Source organism: Alexandromys fortis, unplaced genomic scaffold, assembly GCF_014885135.2.
Source record: "Alexandromys fortis isolate MF-2015 unplaced genomic scaffold, M_Fortis_MF-2015_v1.1 scaffold_99, whole genome shotgun sequence".
In the NCBI taxonomy this organism is placed as follows: Eukaryota; Metazoa; Chordata; class Mammalia; order Rodentia; family Cricetidae; genus Alexandromys; species Alexandromys fortis.
The window spans coordinates 13,449-31,055 of record NW_026067982.1 but is presented as its reverse complement, the minus strand read 5'-3'; the positions used below and the strand labels follow the sequence as shown (position 1 = coordinate 31,055).

The 17,607-nt window shown below is 37.5% G+C and overlaps 1 protein-coding gene and 1 long non-coding RNA gene across 2 annotated transcripts; one reads left to right on the top strand and one right to left on the bottom strand.

The window, feature by feature from the left end:
- Nucleotides 1-522: 522 nt before the first annotated feature.
- Nucleotides 523-4,027, bottom strand: LOC126511370 (disintegrin and metalloproteinase domain-containing protein 21-like). Its single transcript, XM_050158459.1, has one exon. It carries the CDS (start codon nucleotides 2,638-2,640, stop codon nucleotides 523-525), a length of 2,118 nt encoding a protein of 705 aa, XP_050014416.1. The 5' UTR covers nucleotides 2,641-4,027.
- Nucleotides 4,028-6,199: 2,172 nt separating this feature from the next.
- On the top strand, nucleotides 6,200-15,084 carry LOC126511375 (uncharacterized). Its single transcript, XR_007594681.1, has 3 exons — nucleotides 6,200-7,934; nucleotides 10,123-10,286; nucleotides 14,556-15,084. It is a non-coding gene; the product is annotated as an uncharacterized lncRNA (long non-coding RNA).
- Nucleotides 15,085-17,607: the final 2,523 nt, after the last annotated feature.

Sequence of the window (17,607 nt, the reverse complement as noted above, 5' to 3'; positions counted from 1 at the left end):
AATGTCTGTTTGAATTGGGTACTGTGCAGAAAAATATAATGAACAAAACATATAAAACAATCCTCTTCCATGGGATATGGAATATATATATATATATTCACAGAAAGACTCCAACCAAAAGGGTTCCTAGACTGCCAGATAACAGCAAAGAAAATAGACAAGCCAGGCCATTGGATACATGGGAAACAAGGTCATGAGTTTTTAATGAAAGAAACAACAATTAACAAAGATTCCCTCTTTGCTTTTGTTTGTCAAATAAATTCAAGCAGTTGGGTGGGTCAGATATTATCATTTCTCAATACGTTTTATTTGCTGCTTAATATAATAAACAACATCCAAGAACACATCAAGAATTACCTGTATCTGTTGACAATATTTCTGATACTGATGAAGGGGAAGGTACACTCATCTTTCTATAAACTCTCAAATATGCTTAGATTCACATATATAATAATGTTTTTGTTGCCAAACTTAATATATAAGATGTTAAGTTAGATAATCTCTTAACCAGGTGAACAAGCCTTAGTCTCTTTGGGACCAATGATATAGTTTATAAAGTCCAGCTATTAACAGACAAGTTATAATAAACAAAATAGTCAAAATTATTGACAATTCCATAATATTGACTCTTCTTTTTGGAGATGTTGGACCACTGTCAATACTTCCTCCATAGCCCCTGTGCAGGCAGAAAGGCATGGACCACCCATAGTCACAATGGCAGTGATGTTTGTTATTACATATCCCCTTCCTATTACAAGTCTCAGGAAGACAGGAATTTGAAAGGACAGGCAGGCTGATACACTTCCTGTGTATGCAGATCTTTTCTTTTCCGCAGGTGGTGCCATCTTTCACTTCACCAACATCAGGTACACCCATCCCCAAATGATGGTCAGTACTCCAGCAGCTATCACCATTGGCATAAAACTTCTGCAAAACAGAATGAGTTGGGAGATGGAGAATGTCCTCCACGTTTGCACATAGGACTTTCCCACAAAATATATCTGACATTCTGCATTTTAGGTATTCTGTGCCATTTGTGCCACAGTGGCCAAATCTGTTTCCCTGTGAGTTCATTTCTTTGTAACAGTTATGAGATGCACTTCTTGCACCTTTGCCAAAAATCTCCCTGCATTGTTGGTCATGGTTATTACACTGCTTTTGATAGCAGTAGGCACTGACACCACAGGAGACCCCATTCTGTACATAGCCATCTTCTGGGCACTGGTGGGATGTTCCATTGCACCATTCTGGAAGGTCACATTCATTTTCTTTTGGTCTACAGAGTTCCCCTGATAGCATGAGTTTGCAGTCTTTGCAACAAAGTCCAAAAGCACATGCAGCCCCAGGCCTCAGTTTACAGTTCAACAAACAACAGGGATCTTGCTCACACTCATGTATAGATCCACAGTCACACTCCTCCTCTTTTTCAACCATACCATTCCCACAGCGCTTCACCAGAAAGACTGCCCCTGGTCTTGGATGATTGTGCAAACAAGTTCCTTGGTTTAAAGTAGTCTCCATAAAATCGCTATAGCTGCAGTTGGTGAATCTCTCTGCTGGTACTCTGAAAGTACTCATGACACAACCTCTTTCCCCACAAAAACAGGATTCTTCATCATGCTGCATACCGAAAGTATGACCTAACTCATGGGCCACAGTGTTGGCAAAAAGAGACCAGGAGTCTCCTTGGAAATTTTCCACCCCACAGTCAAGAGGAGGAGTACATATTCCTGCAACATAGGCTATACCAAGCACACTTATAAGTGAGCTTCTAATGAAAATATGGGCTGTGTCATGAGGTACCTGAGAAAGACTGACTTGTTTCCACTGAGAAAAATCTTCTAAGACCTGATGTATGTTCTCCATTGGAAAAACGTTTCCTCGATTCCAAATCTCAATGCCCATCAAAGTCACATAGGTATCCAGCTGCCGGTACATGGAATCCACCATGTTAACAATGAGAACCACATCCTCTCGTACCTTTGACAAGTTGCGTTGAGAGTAAGTGAAGAAACCATAGTCTACCACAACAGCCAGCTCCAGAAACCATGTGTCGTTCCACAATTTTCCAGAATTTTGCTTCACAGATGGCTTCTCGGGATCTTCATGTTCAAAATGTTGGTATGGCATTCTCTTGTCTGTTAAACCACACATCATAGGTGGGCATTGTGTCTTGTCATTGTTTAATGTATAAACTAGGTGTTCAAATGTGCTGGAGTGCCTGATGGGTTTGATTTCATAGGAGAAGCCATTCATTTGTAACACTCCCTGAAACCCCCCGTTGCAGGCACTGAAAGCAACTAAAGACTCGGGGGCCCCCTCTACAAAACCATGATAGTAACAGTCACTAGGGACAAAGGGATAGTCCTTAAGAAGGGCATGTTCCTCTCTATAGGTGAGCACCGAGAAGTGAGTAGAAACCAACAGCTTCTTGACTCTTATGTGGACAATATGTCTTTGGCCCCCAAACCTTAGGCTGTAGGAGAGCCATCCTGAACTTTTTATACCCCTGGCCCTGCTGGTCACCTTTCGGGGGATGACCACTTCTGGAGAACTGAGGTATTGAGTGGACCCAGTCTGTGATAGCTCACTAGAGGACAGAAACACCTTAAGGCAAAGCAACAAAAGAGTGACTCTCATGAGAACTTCAGCATCTGCATCTAGCAATATGAAGCCATCCGACCAGAGCAGAAAAAGACTGGCTAGGAGACACTCCTGTTCTGACTCTTCCCTTGGAGCTGATCAGGGAGTAGTGCTGACATTTAGAGATGGTGTCCTGACAGAGATGGACCATCAGAACTGCAGTGCTGAAAGAGAAAAGAATTCTTGGATAAGGTGAGACATTCAGGTGAGAAAATACTGAGTGATGAGTCAAGACAATGTTTATGGATTTGGTTTCAATAAATAGAGTGACGAGTTCCGGGGTGAAGGTAGAGAAAATAATGTTGGCCATATGCTAATAACCGTCAGAGTATGAAGGTACGTGCTTACACATTAGCTTATCCTTATAGGTAATACGAAAACACCCATAAGAAAAAGTGAAAGCAACAGAGTAGAGCGAGTCTATATCTTGATTTGTTTAACATAGTATTAGTTTACATTTGGGGGTCTTTGCGTAATTATTGATAGTGTCCCACTTAATGGCTAAAAGTGGAGGCATGGAAAATAACCACAACAATCTATATAAATTTGTATTGGTCTTAGGCTTTCATGAATTTTTCTCTATTTGCTGTCTTCTCATTGAATTCTCCTCTATCTATACTAGTACATTGCAAGGTCCTTACCTACAGGGTTCATAACTTTTTGTTTTTGTTTGTAGAGACAAGATTTTTCTGTGTATCTCTGGCTGTCCTGGATCTCACTCTGTAGACTAGGGTGGCCTCGAACTCACCAATATCCACCTGCCTCTGCCTTCTGAGTGCTGGGATTAAAGGCGTGCGCCACCATGGCCTGGCAGGTTATAACTTTCATTCATTTTTAACATCTTCTATAATTCTTAAATATATTTCTGTGAACCAGGAAAAGTAGAGCGATGTGGTGGAACACCTTAGATCATAAATGAATGTTCCTTAGCATGAATTAATCTTTAACTATAATTTTAGAAGAGGAAAAATTCATGAAACTCCTGTAACAATATGGGAAGAATATGCTATCTGTTACCCGGAGAACATAACAATGTCAAAAGGAAATGTCTCCAAAAGGAAAATGAGAACACATGTGACTGACAGCCCCAAGCACTGGCTGTATGATATTTTAGGGTTGCTAAAGAAGAATAGAATCCCAGTTTTTTAAGGACATATACTTTTGACAATAGAGAATTTCTGCACCTGACATGCAGGCTCACTGGAAACACATCCGTTTCTTTATTCATAAAAAAAAGAATTTCTGTGTTTAGAGAAAACAGAGTACAGGATGTTGTGCCAGACATGGGGAGAATTAAAATATAGATAATTAATATAATAGAAGTATGAATAAACTTTATGGGATCTGATTGTGTGCAAGGTTTTACATTGAATAAATTAAAGTTCTCTTGTTATTCTGAGAAAAAGTCACAAGATTGCCTCATAGTTTCAACTAACTTAAACAAATGAGACTAAGAATCACCACACCTATGTAAAAACTAGAAAAAGAGATGGCCATTTATAATACCCACTGAAGCAAACCAAACTGATCTGAAGTTAACAAGGTTCACGCTCCAGTGATCCTCATTGCAGACAACCAGAAACAACCTAAAGAAGGTCCACAATACACTTACTACAAATATACCTCATAAACAAAGACAGGATTTCTGAAATTGGGTAATATATGTATTTATCTCATTACTAATAATATGTTCTAGAGAGGCAAGTTTTTTCTAAACTATCAGAAATACTGAATAAATATTTATTATAGTAGAATGAGAAATGCTTTTTAGCTCCCCCAGTAGAAAATACAATGAAGTAGTTCTCATAAGGGAAAAGATTGGAAAATCAATAACAAAACCTATTAATAAATGTCACAACACTTGTAGATGGAACCTAAGGAGGGAGGTTCATTAGTTGAAGGTCAGCTCTTGTGACACAGTGAGGCCCCACCTAAAACAGGTAAATAAACATGAGACAATGCCTATAGTAAAGATGTGCCTAGATCAATATAAATGTTGAGGGGGGTCAAATTCCATAATACTTGTGGTGCTGTTGACTTTTTGAATTTATAAACCATACCAAGTAAATGCTCTCCTTCACACTTATTTTCCTCCTTGTAATTCTGTGTCTGCTTTCTTAAACAAGGCTCTTCATCTTATAATAACTCAGGATCAAAACTTTTATTTCACTTCTGTTTTTTTATAAAAATACCAACAGCAGTTGGTATAAGGACATTGTGTGTGTGTGTGCATGTGTGTTCACATGTACAAGCTGATGCACATCATGTCTATGTTAGGTGTCACTCTCCACCCTACTTTCTGTGACAGTGTCTTAACTCTGAAAACTCGAATCTCACTGATTCTTCTAGATTTGCTAATCAGCAAGCCCTTGCCTTCTTCCCTAACATTGAAATTACAAGTACATCCTGTTCACGCCTGGGTTCTTCATGGGTGGAGAGGGTTCAAGCTCAGGGATGTATGCTTGAGTGGCAAGCACTTGAATAACCAAGCCATCTCCCCAGCTTCAGGACATAGTTTCTCATAGCATTTTAGTTTTTGTTTTTTTGATGCACACACTTATTATATAGCCAAGGGTGGCTTCAAAATTTCTATGTAGTCCAGCCTAAATTCAACTAGTAGCCGCTACCAGTCTCTAAAGTGATGAGATTACAGGTATGCACCAGTCTTCCCAGGTTCTCAAGGCATCTTTAATCGTGCTGATATGATCAAACTTGCCTAAGGCGATCTGGAAAATAAAAATGCCTAACCAAATGCCAATCACCTTTCAAATTCCAACTCTCTCCTCACGTGTGTAAGCACCCTGATTGATTCAACCTTTTCTGTACCTCCGTATATCCTTTTATGTTTTCTAGAGTCTTCCTTTGATGACAGAGGAAAAGAAGAAGAAGAAAAAGGGTAAGGAGAAAAGGAGGGAAGAACTGTATGAGGTTGGGGGGAAGAAGGAGAGATTCAGAGAAACACTTTATTCCCAACCTCTTTAGGAAAAGTGCTCCCACCTCTGCATACCTAATTAAACTTGAGTTATAAGAGAAGTTACTGCTCCATGAAGGTTCACTACAACTCGGTCCACAGAAGCTTCATATACCATGTGGTTCAGAGCCAAGGCTCCTGTTCTCTTGTCTGTAAACAGAGACTGCACTTTTGTTTCCTGGCCACCCAGACCCAAATAATCACACAAAACAAAAATTAATTACAACACTGTTTGATGGGTGGATCATGTGTATGCCTAGATAGCTGTTACATCTTAAATTAACCTGTCTCTATTATTTTATATTTTACCACAAGGCTCGTGGTTTGTTACCTCACATCTTGTTTCTTGGGTGGCCCCATGACATCTACCTGACTCTGCCTTATTTTGCCCTGGATTCAGTTTAGTTTTCTTGCCAAGCTATATACTTCCCTGTCATGGGCCAAATTGGCTTCTTTATTAACCAATGGTAATAAAAACATATTCACAGCATACCGAGGGGAATCCCACATTGCCTGTCCACAAAGTCAATACCATCCCATTCATTCTACAGCTGACTGCACTAATCTTTCATTTTCTCTCAAACTACTTCATCATTTTGCACAAATTTCTAAGATGTCGGCTCCAGACTGATAAAATTATTCTTCGCCAAAAATTTGAACCTTGACTAATGTCAGCAAGGGAACAACACCCCCCCCAAAACTAGTTTTTAATTGCTCAGTCACAGCTATAATCTTTCCCACCCCACCCCCACATCTCTTTCTAACACACACACACACTTCTTACATCCTAAGGAACCTGCAATTCTAAGCCCTCTATCTCTGCCTTACTTTGACACATATCCCTTAAGCTAAGCGAGAACTTGAGTACTTTTCGCCTTTCACTGTGTCTCGTTTCTCTCAGTCACTTTGCCTTTATCCCTGATGCATTTGAGCCTGGCCCACCAGTTCCAGTTCTTCAACCACTACGTATCAAAATCTTTCATGCTTTAATACCCTACAACTACATTTTCTATGTTGAGCATGCCTAGAGGTCTATGTCTAAAGCCCTGATCATATGGAGGTGACATTGGAAGATGGTGTGACCCTTCTGAAGGCGGGGCTGAGTTAGAAGGATGGTCTCTGGTTCACTGAGATGTGCCTTCAAGGGAGCTCTGGAAGCCTGGCTTGTCTGCTTCCTATCATTTGCACTCCCCAACTTGGAATGAAGGTAGATTTGTTCTGCCTTTCATGTCTCACCATTTCCATTTGTCTGACCATCAGACACTGGTCATGGATTCATCATGGGTTGGAACCTAGAAAACACTGACCTAAAAGAAATCTTTTCTCCTTATAAGTTTTATTATTTGGGTTTTATGTTACAGTGACAGAAATGTAACTAAAATACCCATTTACAATACACATTGTAGGGGGAAAACTACAGAGATCCTGTCAAATTCTTTATTCCTTCATTGAAGTTATTACAAAGGCTATCCCTGAACAACACAGTTATCAAAATTTTCAAAAGGGAGTGTACAATCTGAACTGAAATGATGTGTTCTGCCTTCCCAGTCCAAGGAATAGAGACGTTAAATCAGTGTACATCCAAACCCTTTGACGCCTTGTTTATTTTCATAGATATTATATTCAAATCTCCATAATGTTCTCAATCTTCCTGTTCATGTAGCTCATGTGGAGAAAATCCATTCTCATCTAATGGATATCACAGTAAAGTTAAATCACTAACCAAGTGTACTTTAAGTATAAAGGTTTTTTTTTTTCAATCTGTCCTGGATTTGACAAATAAATACAGATTTGTTTCAGTCTGAAAATATCCTTGCCATTGACATTTCTGAAATATATTGGGTCCATTTGACTGGAATCTTTGAAAAGTATTATTTAAGAAGATGCCAACCACACACAAGACAACTGAAATTTTTTGACAGGGTTTCTCTGTTTAGTCCTAGCTGTTCTGAAAATTGCTTTATAGACCAAGGCAGACTCGAACTTAGAGATCCTTCTGCCTCTGGCTCCTGAGTGGTACTCTAATTAAAGGTATGCATCACCATGCCCAGTCTGACAAAAAAAATTATAGATAAAACCAGAAGATCAGAGATCTCTGGATTAAATTGCTGCTTCTAGATTCATTTTCTCTATATCTCTTGTTAAGAGGGCCCCTATTATGGAGTGAGAAATGTTGTGAACGGGAGGATGTTGAGTCAGAAGAGCCAATAAAAGAAAAGAGCTATGGAGAAGGATGATGAGAAATGTTGCCAGTGACTGTGTCAGAGGAGCAGGTGGCATGAGGTTGGTGTCAGCCCAGCAGGAGGAATAACCCTGGTGGGTAAGTCTCACATAGACAAGGGACCTAGACCACAGACTTCAGAATGTCTTTTGCTTCTGTTGTGCCTTCACATGTTTGCCGCTGCCATCTTTCTTTAGTATCTGACATGATGTGAATGGGTGTGGGGAGAAACCCACTGCCTGCCATGTAGTGTGTTTCTCTCATGGAAATACCCCGTTCTTTGGGGCATTTTAACCTGTGATTATTATGAAGATGGTTTCTTTTTAAGTTGTATTGTCTAATTGATAAAAATAATAATGCTAGTTTAGGTAGAGTTTTGATGATAAAATATATAAACAAGGAAGTGTCACACAGCTAGAACAGTAGAGTTTCTACTGAGTAGTCACATAGACTGTGACTTAGGTTAGTGATTAGGAAAAATAACTGAGTCCCAGTAGCCCAGCTAGCTTAAATTCTTTTAACCTTAATGTTGAAAGATGCAGTCATGTATTTTGGCGTGCATCATCAGCTGGAGCAAAGCTTTATAATAACTTCAGATTAGGTCAGGTGTTCTGATAACAGCTATGAGGTGAAAAACCCAAGAAGACAATCTGGAGTTTTAGAAAGGCACGTAGTTGTGTGAGGAACTCTTTAAGGTCAAGGAACAAGACCAAAGCAATCCAATTATTAATAGCTGATATACTTTCCTTGCTAGGGTTTGTTATTGATCAAAGGTGATGATTAATTCCTTATACCCATTTCTGCCCTCAACCTCCTGATATAAAAAAAAAAAAAACTATTACATCCTAAAGGTTTAAAGTTTAAATTCTTTTTCCTGTATAAAAGTTTAGGTTTGCAATTCCTTTAAGATTTTTTTTATAAGATTGGCTTTCAAGATAATTGGTAAAAAAAAAAAAATTGGTCTTTTCTTTGTAACTGCAAAATGCAGCCTGCCAACAAAAGACCTGACTGAGAAAAATACCTTGTTTTCCTACACAGTTAATCTGTAACAAGTTGCTTAGGTATGAATGTACTTTGGCTCTTGGGATAATTTGTTTTTCACCTGTAATACCTAATATGTTTAATCATGTAAGGAATATGGAAAACATGCTGTTTTATACTTGTATTCATTGTGATAATGACTTGAAAAACAAAAGGTAACTACATTGCAATTTTTATATTGCCTGAAAGATTTTCCTGGGGTATATAAGCTGTAAGGGAAAGAATAAAGATAGAGTTAAAATGAATAAGAATAAGAGAGTTAGAATGAGTTATAAGGAATAGAAGAAGAAGAATAGAAGGAAAACATCAAGAATGAGAGAGTTGGGAAGAGAAAATCAAGAGAGTTAGAAGGAGAAGGAAACATCTCTTCATCAAGAGAGACAGAAGGGACAATTCTGGATAGAGATAAGAAAACATAGAAAACAGAATGAAGAATAAAGAAGGAAACCATCAAGAGAGTGTGTGAGTGTCTTTTTTGCTAACCCCCTCAGATTAAAAAAAAAAAGTCTAGTATTTACCAACTCTGTGGACTTCTCTTTGCTGCTGGAGGCTGGTCCCCCAGGCAGAGATACAATGTAAACCTGCATCCCACCAATCCTTTTCCTGGAGCTTAGCTTTGGAGCAGGCAGCAAGAGGAAAAGAAATACAACCATTACAAAAGACTCTTTGCTGTCCTTGCTAGAACTACAGAGACAAAACCAATATCACTCTACTATTGATGATGCAAAGTATAGCCACAATTGCCTATATTCTTCAACATTGTCAGACTATCAAGCTTATTCCTTCACATATTATGTAACTTTCCCACTATTTCAAATTCCTGAAGACATACATGCTTTTCTCCCTTCTCTAACACCTCAGCATGCCATGCCCTGTCTGTCATTAGATAGGCACTTGTGTAAAAGCCTGATGACCTGGGCCAATTCATTTACAGAGTTCTGGCAGTAATTTAGTTGATCATGATGTGTAGTTTTTAAAAAGAAAATAATACAACTACCAGAGGGCATTCTGTAAAGTCCCCACTCATACTGATACTCAGATTGTGTCAAATAGGCGTTGGCAGGTTGAATGTGTGACTCTCGATAGTAAAAAATGAAAGATAGAAAATGGTTTTTAGGACTTTCACTTTTGAAGCCTATCTGAATCCATGCAATACTCACCTCTGTTCTATCTGACTTTTTCATTGCAGTGTCGGTGGAGAAGTGATTCTCCCATAGACTAATTTTTACCTTTATTATTATGGCAGTCAGTGTGCCGTGGCGTGCATATGAAGGTCAGAAGACACTTCACAGAGTCTCTTGTCTCCTTCTACTTTTCAATGAGATCTGAGGATCTATCCAGGTTATCAGGCCCGAATAGAAGTATCTTTGCTTGCTGAACCACTTCACCAGACCTCTCTCCTCGATTCAGGTAGTAGCCCTGTACGTTTTGGTCCATATTGTATCTCTGACCTACTTGGGGCTTGAGTCTACCAATGTTCATTACTTCTTCTGCATCTTCATCTTCTATTTTACCTGATCTTTACTGACAAGGTAATCAACCATTTCACCCAAATTTGTTCAGATCTAACCTGCTTTTAAAACTTAAAAGTCATTCTCCGTTATAGGTATGCCCTCAGTTCCAGTAAAACTACAGTGCTTGGTTACCCCACTCTCTACCCTCTACCACCTAGCTGTGTTTACATCACTCACATATTTAAAAGGAAAGAAAAGCAAAAATTCAGAAATTTCACATTATCCATTAGACCATTCTAGGTACCAACTTACACATAGAGTCAAACTGCATGAATGACCTAGAAGCAGAAAACAATCATTGCCATGGCCCTTTCTGTCAGATGGTTTGTGTGACCCCTATCAGTCAACAGAAGATTGTAGTTGTAGCCTCATAGAACAAAGAAATGCAGCCACTCCCTCACCCCCTTTGTCTATCTCATGACTAAATTCTAGATTTAGTTGCTTAGCAACAAGGATCGTTCACTTCTATATAAACAGTAACTATAGAGATCTAGCTCAATGGCAAAGTATTTGCCTAGCAAACATGAGGCTCTGGGTTTGGTTTATAGTAACAACAACAAAAATAAAATTATTTTTAAAGACAAAGTTATAAAGAACACCTAACTCCAGCATATCTTGTTCTGACCCCACTGTCCCTATACAGCTTTGTTTCAGAACTCAGTATGACAGGGGTTGGACTGCCCTCCCACTGCCCCACTTTTATCCCCTTCAGGGATCATTGATCTCTGCTTTATAGTTTTACTTATGCCGTTGCATTGACATGAATTATCAAATCACTTTTCACAAATGAAGTGGATTACGTCAACTTTCTGAACCTAGATCCAAAAGAAATTTCATTTCCATTATCAAATATTTTTCTAAATAGTCTAGATATTAGCTCTCCAACACTCTTTACAACATTATATTCTATACATTTTGTGTTATAAATGTATAAAATGCTGCCACCTGTTTTACATAAAAGCTTTTTGGATTGATTTTAGAGAGTTTGTAGCCTCAAAACTTATTATGTAGCATGGTCTAACATCAAACTTGCAGTGACTCTCCTGCCTCTGCCTCATGGGTGTTGAGATTATAGGTCTCTAGCATGCGCGCATGCACACACACACACACACAGACACACACACACACATTATTACAGAACCTTTAACTACATCTACTATTAAAATGACTTTGAGAAAAAAAGTTTCAAAATAAATGTCAAGAAATTTTTGTAGACTGTTTGACATGATGTGTAATCTATAACATTGGTTTAAATATTTGTTAACTTTAGTTCTGGAATGGTTTCATACTTAAGTATTCTTATTCACTGAAACCTCCCCCCCCCCCCGCTAATTTAATTCGTAGACTAATAGCTAATGAGATAATCTTAAATTAGAAGCATTATCAATCAGTTCTTTACTTCTCCACAGAAACTTCTCTGAAACTATATTAGCCATCTAAACAGAACTAGAGACTCCTTAATCTTTGGAGGGGTAACTATTAACAGTACTTTCAGCTTCTTTCTGTGAATAAAATCTTTTCCTTTGCCAGAAATGATTAACAATGAAGGAAACTATATCAGTTTTTTGCTTGTTTCTCTGATTGTGATCAAACATCTGAAAAAAAGAGGCTAAAGATGGATGCTATAAAATAATCCCACACTAGCTCATAATTGAGTGTATCAAAGGGTTATATATTTAGGGGTAGACTCACAGATCACAGTCCTCTGTATGAATGGTGAACAGGAACCAAATTCAGCAGCAGCAGCAGCAGCAGCAGCAGCAGCAGCAGCAGCAGCAGCAGGAGAGAGAGAGAGAGAGAGAGAGAGAGAGAGAGTGCATGCATGCCTTTATGTTGGCATTTATAGTATAAGAGGCCATGCCCAGTGGGCTGGTATCTTGAAGACTACTGACTGAAGGAGTTCCCATAGTACCTTCCCCTTTTGTTTAAATAAAAGAGTTCTATGCCTAATACAAAACTATATAAATAAGAACAAATATCAAATATAAAAAATTGAATTATAACCAGCAAAAACAATATCAAACAAGAAACATATGGTATATGTTTTAATAATTATCCTATTCTAAGGAGTCTAAGTCTTATGTTAGAAATAGCTTGGCCAAGCCATGAGAGGAAAGTAACTATGACTATGTAGTCTTCAACCCTGTCTTGAAGTAGACAGGAAATACAATCAAGCAACTTCCAAAATGTGCAATAAATGACAGAGACAACTGGCTACATGGGCAATCACCCAAAGTCTCATTTGCAATGTTGGAACAACCAACTTTGGCTAAAGCCTAGCTAGAGTAACTGACAAATCATTTTCAAAGGCAGGAAAATTTTCAGAACCATTTTAACCTGTCTTGGAAAGGTTTGGCAGCTTTTTTTCTTGTATCCTGCTTGTCCGGTCTAGACATTCTGCATTTTGTCAGTAGATGAGGCATGAGCAGTTCCTTACGCAAAGGCCAGTTTTGCCAAGAAGACAGTAAGCTCCAAGTGGAGTGTCTTTGGTATTCAGTATTCTCTTGGGAATAGATCAGTGCTTCCAGGAGCAATTGTGTCTCACATCAACAGAACCCTAAGTTATTTAAATGCCATATTCTACAGTTCTTTGATGTGGTTGAAGATTACCTATTTATGCAGAATACAACCTCTAATATATCTAAGAACCTGATTAGTCTAACTATAAGTATGATAAACATGGATGACTATAGATCTGTAATACTTAATACCTATATAACTTAAAGACTAAGACTTCATATTAGAATATTAAACAATCTTTAAACAACTGTGCAACAAATGAAGACAATGACCTCAAAATTTAATCAATGGGGGGCTGGAGAGATGGCTCAGTGGTTAAGAGCATTGCCTGCTCTTCCAAAGGTCCTGAGTTCAATTCCCAGCAACCACATGGTGGCTCACAACCATCTGTAAAGAGGTCTGGCGCCCTCTTCTGGCCTTCAGGCATACACACAGAATATTGTATACATAATAAATAAATAAATAAATAAATATTAAAAAAGTTTAATCAATGTATAAGTGTCTTGATCAGAGGTAGAAATGTATAGTGCAATATGATAAATATATTCTAAAGTTATATCAATATACAAAATGTCTTAAGCAGAGGTAGAAGCATCTATGTATACAATATGACAGAAATAATTTTGTCTAGGTGTACGAATATTGCAAACAGAAATAGGAGCATATTGAATTTGTATCAATACACAAGAATCTATACCAATGTAAATTGCCTATAAATAATAGCTCACAAGGATTCACTCTATTACTCACTATTATAATTAGTGTGAGTAAGCTCATACTAATCCACCTATTATCCCATACGATTTCCCTTTTTTTCCCAAAGAGATCCCTGAGCCTACATAATTTCCACCCTAACCCCCAACCCTATACCAACTATAATCATTCCCTAATTGATGTTCCTAACCCTGAAGACAAACTTTGTTGGGAGAGGGTACATTGTCTTCTATAATTACTTCCAGCTGTCATGGGGGCAATGTTCTTTCTATGGGATCCTGTTAAAGTAAAATGATGATTAAGTTTCAAGAGTGCTGTCTGGTATAATTGCAAATACTTTCTGAGTACTCATTAGGGTTTTTCTGAAGTTCTTATTTGAAGTTCTAGGCAGAATATTGTAAGAAGCTGCACCATTTCAGCTAACCAAGTTAGAATCACTTTGAGCAGCTTGTACCCAAAACCAGTCTTAAAGTAGCGCTGCCAACATCATGACATCATATCAACCAGATGGAATTGTTGTTGTGGGGCCCCATCTTCTTCCTGGAAAAACCAAAGATTACTGCAGGAAAATTCATTGTCAGTTGTGAAAACTTAAACATTATTTATATAGACATATACTCAATGAAAGGTACAATAGAGACAAAAATAGGTATGGAGAAAAGTAAAACTTTTCCTAAATTCTTTCTTCTTTCTGTGTCATACCAGATGGCTCCTAACATGAGACAGAATCTCTGAATTTTTCTTTTAACAAGATGTATGGATTTAGAGAAGGATAGCCACTATCCAACTCCAAAACCAGCTCTCTGTTTTTTAAGTAGAGATAAATACATGTTCAGATAATCAAATTTTACCATTCAGATGATACAGCATCATGAGTCAAACTTCTCTTTGCTTGTTGATTCTTTCTGAATAGCTATCTTTTCTCCTTTAGGCATCTAGATGGTGTCTCTCAACTCTTTGAAGATGAGTATTTTCCTGCAAAGACAAGAATAGAACCCTGCCCCAACTCTTATGAGGTTTCCTTACCACCAGTCACCTCTGTGGATGAGCTGTCAATTCTTTTTCTCAAGAGGTTTCTCTTTTTAAAACCAAATCTTTATTAATTTTGATGGTATACAGAGTTTTTCTTCTCCCATAGAAACAAGAGTAAAAACCCCTTCCCTAACTTAGCACATCTCCTGGTTTCCATTGTGAGGTCAACACATCCTTGAAATACACCAGCTGATTTAATTCAGAAGTTTTTTCCATTATCCAATGTCTCTCTGCTGCCATTGTTCCTTTCTCATTAGCATTAAGGAAGTTCAAGCTTAATAAAGCATTATTCAATCATTTCTGGGGGTATTTTTCATCCATTTCTGTTTAACATATCTTTTATAGTTTGATTTTACCTTTCTATAACTGCATGACCTGTAGGATTGTTTGGTATACCTGTAATATGTTTTATGTTATAATAAGCAAAAAAATGTTTAATTTTCTTAGAGACATATGCTGGAACATTATCTGTCTTTATTTGTGTGGGTATATCCATGATAACCATAACTTTTAATAAATGCATGATTACTGAATCAGCTTTTTTTGAGCTCAAGGACCTGCCCATTGAGAGCCTGAATAAGTGTCAATGGTGTGGTGTACATATTTTAATTACCCAAATTCTGTAAAGTGAAACACATCCATCTGCCAGATTTCATTCCTTTGAGTACCCTTTAGGTTACTCCCTGCAGGTAGCAGTGTTTGGTTATAGAAAGAGCAGGTAGGACATTTCCTTATAATCTCCTTAGCACGTTGCCATGAAATAGAAAACTCTCTTTAAAACCTTTGCTTATTGGCATGATGTTTTATGAAATTCTGAGACCTTCAACACATCTTCAATCAATAATCGATCAATTTGTTCATTACCTTGTGCAAGAGGAGCAGGCAGACCCAGATGGGATCGGATATTTGTTATGTGTATGGGACAACACCTATTCCTGATTATATCTTGAACCTAAATGAATAATGAAGTCAATTCTGTATCATCTTGTATAAATTCAGTATTTTCAATACACAAGGCAACTCTTTCTGCATATTGTGAATCAGTAACTATATTGAGAGTTTCTTTAAAATCCCTCAGTACCATGAGAATAGCATATAATTCTGTCTTTTGGACAGAATTACAAGGGCTTTGTTCTACTTAAGTTAAATCTTCTGATTTGTAACCTGCCTTTCCTGATTTATTTGCATCAATATAAAATGTACAGGCTCCAGTTATTGGTGTGTCATGTACAATGTGGGGAAGGATCCAAGTAGTTCTCATTATAAGGTTAGTTCTATCTATTTTGATTGCTATTAATAGATTAATAGATTGCTATTAATCTCTCCTAAAAAGTTGGCACAAGCTTTTTGCCATGCTTCATTGTCTTTCCATATTTTTTAAAATTTTATCAGTAGTAAAAGGCACTATAATCTCTGCTGGGTCAATACCTGCTAGTTGATGAAGTCTCAATTGTCCTTTTATTCAGAGACCTTTGCCATATAAGACTTAAATTTTTTACTTAGTTTATGTATAAAAAGATCCATTAAAAGAGAATATCTTCCTTCTGCATTAAAATTACTGTAGGGGAAATTCTGGAAGGCAATATGCAATTAAGATTTGGATTCACTTGATCCACATGTGCCTCCTGCAATTTCTCTTCAGCCACAGTTAATTCTTTCTCAGCTTCAGCTGTTAATTCCCTGGGACTATTTAAGTCTTTGTCACCATCTAAGGTTTTGTTTAAAGAATTATTAGATCAGCTGTTATCCCAATAGCTGGTCATAGACTAGAAATGTTTCCTAACAATCTTTGAAAATCATTAAGAGTCTGCAATTGGTCTCTTCTAATTTGTGGCTTTTGTGTTCTAATTTTCTGTAAACATACTTTATAACCTAAGTAATTGTCATAATCTCCTCTTTTTTTCAGGAGAAATATGTAGTCTCCATTAAGGAAAAAATTTCTTTACTGCTTCAAACATTGTTCCTAAAGTATCTACGTTTGAATCAGATAGCAAAAAAAAAAAAAAAAAAAAAAAAAAAAAATCAGATGACATTATATGTCATCCATGTAATGATAAATTATAGATTTAGGAAATTGTTTACATTAGTATTATTTCCAATGGCTGACTTACAAAGTATTGGCACAGAGTGGGGCTATTGAGCATTCCCTGTAAGAGGATGGTCCATCGATATCTCCTATTATAAGTAGGCACCATGAAGGCAAATTTTTTTCTCTGTCCTTTTTTTTTGTAAAGGTATAGTGAAGAAAAAAATCTTTTAAATCAGTAACTATAAGAGACCATCCTTTAGGTAATAGGGAAGGCAAAGGAATTCCAGATTTTAGGGGGCCTATAGGTTGAATTGCCTTGTTGACAGCTCTTAGACCTGTCACCATTCTATGTTTTCCTGATTTCTTTTTAACAACAAATACAGGAGAATTCCAAGGACTGGTTGATTCTTCAATATGGCAAGCATTTAATTGCTCCTTTACCAGCTTTTCTAAAGCTTGAAGTTTCTCTTCTGCTAAAGGTCATTGTTTAACCCATATTAGTTTCTCAGTTAACCATTTTAAAGGTAGGGTTGTTGGCACCTCTAAAAGTTTGCTAGTTACTCAGTGTTCTTATATAGCCTGAATGATGACCTTTGTGTATAGTACCTTATAATATTCTTCCCAGAAACCTAAGCCTTTTGAACTTCAGAAATGTTAATCTGAGTATTCTATTGTTGTAGCAGGTCATGACCCCTTAAATTTATCTGCAATATTAGCCACATATGGCCTCAGAATTTCTCTTTGTCCTTCTGGCCCTGTGCATTCAACTCATCTCGAGCTTTGTTTCACTTGAGATGGGGTTCCAACTCCTAGGAATTGAACATCTGCCTCCTGAAAAGGGCAATTCAGATGTCAAGATTTTGGAGTAATGATAATCACATCTACACCCATGTCTAGTAATCCCTCAATTACATTGTCATTT

Bases quoted from the DNA above. Each gene is read 5' to 3' on its own strand.
- LOC126511370 (XM_050158459.1), bottom strand. From the start codon at position 2,640: ATGAGAGTCACTCTTTTGTTGCTTTGCCTTAAGGTGTTTCTGTCCTCT.